The sequence below is a fragment of the Bison bison genome, unplaced genomic scaffold (assembly GCF_000754665.1).
Source record: "Bison bison bison isolate TAMUID 2011002044 unplaced genomic scaffold, Bison_UMD1.0 scf7180017864144, whole genome shotgun sequence".
In the NCBI taxonomy this organism is placed as follows: Eukaryota; Metazoa; Chordata; class Mammalia; order Artiodactyla; family Bovidae; genus Bison; species Bison bison.
The window spans coordinates 1,264,932-1,272,064 of NW_011494716.1; the positions used below are offsets into that span (position 1 = coordinate 1,264,932).

Sequence of the window (7,133 nt, forward strand, 5' to 3'; positions counted from 1 at the left end):
GGAACCACACAGGCAGGAGGAGATGTAGCAGCTTGCAGCTACACACACACACACACACACACACACACACACAGCCACACATGCGCACACACACACACACGTGTAGCTACAAATGACTGAGGTTCAGGCCACTGCCTGGCCAGCTTGTCTCCATTACCCCTAAAACAGATCCCCACAAGTTCTAATCCTAACCTTAATTAAACACACTGAGTGAGCATTGTTGTCTGCCATATTTCACTGACTAAACACATACAGTGAATTAAAAGTATAAAACTTTAGCATGCATGCATTTCAAGATTATCCAATTTTTCAGACTGTTGATGAACATGACAGATTCACTGTGTGTAGCAACTGGGAGTTTCCTGCTGGGACCAGTTTATTTAGAACTAATTCAATTAACAAAGTCTACCAAGATTAAAAACTGACCAGGAATAAACAGACTAACAATGCTGTTTTTAAAAACTATGTATCTCGTATCTCTTTCTCTGAATGAACTATAGTAACACTCTGGTTATTCACTATTTTGTAAATATTTTTACAGAGCCTTGAAATCATGTAATAAAAGGAATTTTCATGTGTAGGAGGGCATAATCATAACTAGCAAGAAAGAATTAAAATATAGATACTGTAAACCAATTATGCAGCAATCAGAACAATATGTAAAAATGTTATCTCTTCAAAGCCAAATTGTGTCCCTTTTAAAATGAATGCGTGTTCCAATTCATTATGAGCAAACATCCGGCCATAGTGGGCTAGCTCGAAGAGTACTATTGAACACATTTTGAAATGAAATTGCCACAATAATTACACGCGAGTCTAAATGGTTTTAAAATCCTGGACAACTCACTGCTTTTATTCAAGCAGGACAAGACACCTAGCAACATCTACAGAACAGGAATCATAAACCCATCATTTCCACTGGAGGAAACTGGCCCAGAACAGAGCACTGGTGGCTGAATGGCAGCCCCCAGGTGGCTGCAGAAACCTACACTGTCTGCATATAACTAACTCCCATCCCTAAAAACCTCAGGTTCAGAAACTGGAAGGGACAGAGTGCCTGTCCAAGAGCCAGAGCGGAGATGCTGGAGAATCAAACCTCCTCAGGTGGATGGGGAGAGGACGGGGGAAGGGTCCTGGGCCTCCCTGGAGCACCCTTCTGAGATGATGATAGCTCACAGAGTGGGCATAGCCACCCATCTGGTCCAGCAGGTGGGAACCACTTTGGGAATCAGCAGGTGGCAGATGTTAATGCCAGCCTGCCCCATCTTTATTCACCCTGGAAATACATAATGGTTCTTTCCAGCCGTAAGAGCCTTTCCGCCTGACACGAGGAAGCAGTCTGATGAATATGGAATTGTAAAGGAGAAACGCTTCACAGAACCTGATGACGATGTATATCTGGGCACCTAAAGTCGGTAAGTGTCACTGCATAGTTCATCGGTAAGGGTAACTGAATGTATGGAGTAAATTTTCAAATGCAGATTGTTTTAAGTACCATATAAGTATACACAAATAACTGGGATAATAAATATCTATTCTCATCTATCAGTAATAACTGGAAAAATCTATAGAATGGTTTTCCCAACATGACTTACTTTCAAAATTTCGAAGTATGATGGAAACAAGTGAAAATGTAACCATACATTAGCTTATAAATTAGTTTCACTTGTTTAAACGGTCCATAGAATTTCCTATTCTAAGTGCCCAACAGTTTAGAACTATAAATGCCAAAACAATTATTCAAAAGAACACCACAGCGTTCTCTTAAACAGTCAAGGCTGAGAATAAAAGTGGAAGCAGTTGAAATGTCCATCACAGAACGAGACCGCTGCTTTCAGACTCAACGCGGCGTCGCTTCCATGTCCGTATTCCAGGAAGCACACCTCGTGAGACTCAGCTGAGGAGCGGTGTGCTCACACTCTTAAAACGTCTTATGTGTAAAAAAGAACTCCTTTATTTATGTTTCTACTCTTAAGGAAAATACATCACTTTTGTTCAGTAAAAATTAAATGCTACACAGAAATCTAATTGGACATTTCAGAACTTTCAACAGAATCCTCCCATCAACATCGCCCTCTGGGGGGCAGTAGTGGACGCTGACGCTACCTGTCCTACTGAACTACAACCGCTCTCCACTTAAATATGGCCAAAGCCTGTGCACCTCAGCAAAGGTGGGGCCACAGGACCCAGAACAGTGAAGCCCACAAGGAAAAGGCCCCGAACTGGAGAGATGGTGGTGAGCAATCCGCTGTCTGCTTTTCCTTCTAGACCCAAACTATGCTGTGCACTTAATTAGTGGGGGCATTTTTCAGAGTTCATTTTAACCTATTTCCTTAAAAATTCATAACTTTGCTTTGTTTGGCGCCTATCAGCTCCCAAAGTGAGTTCCTACTCATTGTCTCATTGGAGACTGACAGCTAAGGGTGTCAACTGGGGGTGTTACTGTGCCCACTCCATCGACAAGCAGGTTCTGGGCTATGTCAAAGGTCTCTGGGCTAAAACTGTAAAAGGAGGGGCCAGAACTCCCAAAACAACACTTGCCACTGTGGAGAGACTCCACTACGAAGGCTATGATATCATTTTAAACTTTTAGTATTAAAATGCTTCCAGGGATAGAAGAGCACGTTAAAGGAGAAATTAAATTCTAACTGTTGAAATATTTTCATCAGGACAGCTGTGTCAGCAGCACTTCTGCTAGAGATGCCTGCTGGGGACTCGCTTCTTTCCCTGGAACCAGCATCTCACTGGGATAGTGAGCCAGACTAGGCTTAGAAACCTTGTCTTAAGATATTTTTAGGTCAACAGTTCCCCCCCCCCCCACCTCCCAATAGCATTTTGATGGGAGCTGTTAATGAACTTAAATATGGTTAGATTTTTAAAATTTTAACCTTTTTTTTTTTTCCCCCAACTGTGCCATGCGGCTTGTAGGACCCTAGTTTCCTGACCAAGGATTGAACCTAGGCCACCACAGTGAAAGCCCTGAATCCTAACCATTGGACTGCCAGGGAATTCCCTACATATTTTTTTAAAGAATAATTTAAAAAAACGTAATTGGAAGAAAAATAACTGCAACATTCCAAATCATTCAGGCCTCTGCATGTACCTTTGAATAAATAAAAAGCCTCGTACTTATCTTCTTTGAAGTGTTAAAACATATGCAATTACTACAAGCAAGTAAGATAAAAATAATCAAAACATCAGACCCAAAAGCTGACATTTAATACCTGAACCTAAAGACAAAGAACAGGCATGAAGTTTCATCTTGGTCACAAAAAGAATTCAGTTGTCAGTTCATGAAATGGAGGCAAGGTAACTGAATATGACCAAGAAATACCACCCGTTTCAAGGCAGGATGCCCTCATGCTATGGATACTTAGAGCCATGGATACCTTGGAGCTTAATTTTCAAGACAAGTCCCCAAACCAGGAAGCCATATTTAGGTAAGGGGATCAACAACAAAAATTATTTTCATTCTCCTTCTACTTAAGACAAGAGATCTACTCTTTGGCCGTCTCCACATTTCAAGATTAGAACCAAGATTTCTCAAGCATCCCTGTCACTCGCTAAGCCCTGAAAAGGCCACCTCCTGACACGGAGTCATTCATAAACTCAATTCTTTAATGAATCAGCACAAACACAAGTCTTTCCATCAGGCTGTGCAGGTCAATTTAGCTAGGCAAATATTTACAGTCAGACTGGTAAAATACAATGCTTCAACTTTATTAGTATCTTGGAAAAGGCCCATCAACCTTTGTTAGAGTTAACTTCAACTTAGACTCTTTCTCATATGGTGACATTATGGCTTAACGAATGTTTCTAATCCAAAGAGTGCAGTGCAGCAAGCAGCTTTGAGTTGAAATTCTATACTATACAAGCATGCTTTTAAGTTAAGAGACCCTGGGCCTAACTGAGTGACTGGGAAGAGAGAAACAATGTAACTTCAGCCTACTTCACTGAAACTTCACGAAAGAAATAATGTAACCAAGCTGCAATCAGATGAGCCTGCCCTGCCCTAAGACAACCTTTTTGTCCCGTAATTCAGAAAACTGCTCAGTGCTTACCTATTCTGATAGCTGTAGTAGGCAGCATCTCGAGGAATTGTACACAGCTGCTTCCCATAGCAGCACAGAGTCTGTGGGGAAAACTCATACTGCAAAAACAAAGGAAAAAATATTAAAAATAAATGCATTTACTGTCATGTAATGCTGTGTCTGATATGGAGAACTAGATTTAGCTAGTAAATTAGTTGTTAGTACACTGAGTAGTCTTTTAATGATTCTTGTTAAAGATATTTTTGGATAAAATGGGACAAAATTAGTGTCTAAGGGACATTTATTACAGATAGATGAATGGACACCAGGGCAGCCAGGAATGCTTGACCCATAAGAACTTCTAGCTTCAGACGACTCCACTTGGGTCCTTCTCAATATACAGGTGTGGCCAAAGTACAGAGTCCATCATATCCTCATAACATCCTCTTTGGCTGAATTCAGAAAAAGTTCCAACTGTACCTTGCGTCCACAGCAATACCCAAGGGACTGCATGACGGGGTCAATCTCCTGCTCAAAGACCTCTGCAAGTTTGCTGCAGAACTTGTAGACCCGGGATGTCTTCCGATTGTAAAGCCAGGCGTTGTTGAACATGAGCCAGACGTCGTCTACATACTGCCAGGGCTCCTGGTACTGCCCTGTATCCAGCTTCCGCTTGATGGTGGAAAGGTCCATGGGATTCTTCACAATGTCAAAGTAATCCTGAAAGACAAAAGGCTCTCAGTCTAGCTGATCCCAAACCCCCAATGTAAGCCTTATCTGGCAGCTTTGCCTTAAAACAGCAGAGAGTACCAGTGTAACCTAATGAGTGACCAAAAAGAGAGCAACTCCTAACCTTCCTCTGGTTTTACTCTACGATGGTAGTTACTAAGTGTGATCATGTTACTTCAAAAGCAAATTTAAAGAAAAAAAAATGAATTATTTATTAAGAGATGTCCTTCAGTGTCAGATTTTAAAAATAAGATTTTGATCCACTGAATTAAAACAGTGAGCATATTTATCAGACAATATGTTTTTCTAGAGATTTACTCTTGGTCCTAACAAGCAAAATGAAATTTAAGACAAACAAAAATAGTAATAAGACTAAATAGAACCTGTTTGGTCACCACGGCCTTTGCAAGAGCACCCAGGGATGCCAAAGTGAGAGGCCCATGTGGTTTATAAGGGACTTGCACCAATTCTTTAAACCCACTCCAGTGGACAAAGTCTTACCCACGAGTAAAGCAAGGCAACAGAGGCTGCATGCCCCAGGCTGTGCTCCCACATCTTCCCGCATCCCCCCACGACCCTGGGGCTCAATGGAAATGGGTGGGGGAACACACACATTTCAGTTAGTAAGACAAAAGTATATTTCTATTTTGACAACAAACTAATTTCTTTACATTCGGGGGAAAAAAATCTTACTCTACTCAATTTAGAGAGATTAAGCAAGTGTCATGGATGCTCCTGAAGCATACTGGAAAAGCCACAGTGTTTTCATGACATCCACTTACTGGAATTCCCAGGAGCTGGGGATCCACAGGCTGCCGAAAGGGTAAGGACTCTGGATCCTGTCGGTACAGAGCTTCCAGGGTTGACATCAGAGCCTGGCGCAACTCCTCCGGCTTGAAGACTGCGTTAGAAAACACAGGAAATGACACTGTTGACAAGGCACCCAGACTCCTCCTGCAGAGCTTTTCAATGGAAGCTGGGCTGCTTCTGAGGAGGCCCAAGTCACCTTCCTCCCGGCCGTGAGCACTTTCTCAAGCTACCTTTCAGGGGTTCTGAGAACACAGTCACACTAGCGTTTTTTTTTTTAATTCCACCCCCCACACTAGCGTTTTTAAAACTGCATCCACATCATGAGGCAAAACTACCACACTGAGAAGTTTGCTTGCTCAACAAAAGATTTCCAACACCAAATTCTGTTGGAACAGAAAAAAACTGAAGCTAACTTCCAAATCTGCCTCACTGATCAAATGTGTGGAAACAGAGCCATTTTCACCAGAACGGGCCTTTTCTCCGGGCGGAAGTAAACTCACACCACCTGAGACAGATGGTTTTGTTACAACCTCACCAACAAATGTACATCATAAGCAAGCTACAAAAATATGCATTCTCCTCAAAAGTGCTCTATTGCCCCCTCGCAGATGTAGCAATAACCAAGTCTCCAAGCTCCAGGCCCACCCACTTCCTACTACACTTAGTGTTGTCACCGACGTAGCATAAACACTGGCTGCCATTCATTCACACGAGCCCCTCATGAACTGCAAGGGTGCGGGAACCGTGAAGGCAGCAGCGAGTGTCTCACAACCCTCGCTGGCACACACCCCTGCGCACAGCCCAATCATCAGAGAGGCAAACACTGCAGACGGGTTCTGATGGCTTAGGTCCTAAGTGATAGGAGGTTTCCACTTCATAGTTTTTCAGATTTTGAAAGTATTTTCTAGAACGGATGCATTGTAAGTTGTAAATTTATAAATCAGACTAAAATACCGTAAAAATTGCACTGGGTACATTGAGAGAAGCAGGCACTGGCTGGGAAGTTTCTAGAGGGCTTACTGCCACCAGAGCAGGGACCGCCCAGGTGTCCTGATCAGCCTCCTGTGCTGCAGAACGCCTGGCGGTCAGTGGGCACCAGGGTCACCCAGTACAGACATTCCCCTGGAGGCCAGAGCCCTGGTCCAGGGAGCAGACGTGCCCCATGGAGCTGTGAAACACAGGCAAACCCTGCCCTCAGCTAACCCTTTTTCTTCCAGTCTGCTTTTACAGAGCTTGGTTTTCTTCGAATAACTCTTTATAAGAAAGCAATTCTTTAGTTAATCAATAGCTTCTTCATTCTTCTAAATCAGGGGTTGGCAAACCATGACCCACAGGCCAAATCTGGCCAGCTGCCTGCCTTTGTATGGGCCTGGGAACTGAGAATAGTTTTTAAGTTTATTAATGGTTAGGGAAAAAAAGAATAATATTTCATGATACGTGAATTACACAAAATCACTGTTTAGTCTTCCAAAAGAAAGCTTTATCGGAACACAGCCATGCTCATCTGTGCACGTGTGTCTGTGGCTGCCTTCCCCGCACAAGGCAGGCACCGGCAGCTGCCAC

At 42.9% G+C, this 7,133-nt stretch overlaps 1 protein-coding gene across 1 annotated transcript in view; it reads right to left on the reverse strand.

Moving 5' to 3' along the window:
* LOC104988985 (CREB-binding protein) overlaps nt 1-7,133 on the reverse strand; it is a 117,559-nt gene that overhangs the window by 16,637 nt on the left and 93,789 nt on the right. The window contains exons 17-19 of the mRNA XM_010840489.1: nt 5,543-5,661; nt 4,512-4,751; nt 4,062-4,150 (exon numbers count right to left, since the gene is read on the reverse strand). Coding sequence (XP_010838791.1) covers nt 4,062-4,150; nt 4,512-4,751; nt 5,543-5,661 — 448 coding nt within the window. The remainder of the gene's footprint in view (nt 1-4,061; nt 4,151-4,511; nt 4,752-5,542; nt 5,662-7,133) is intronic.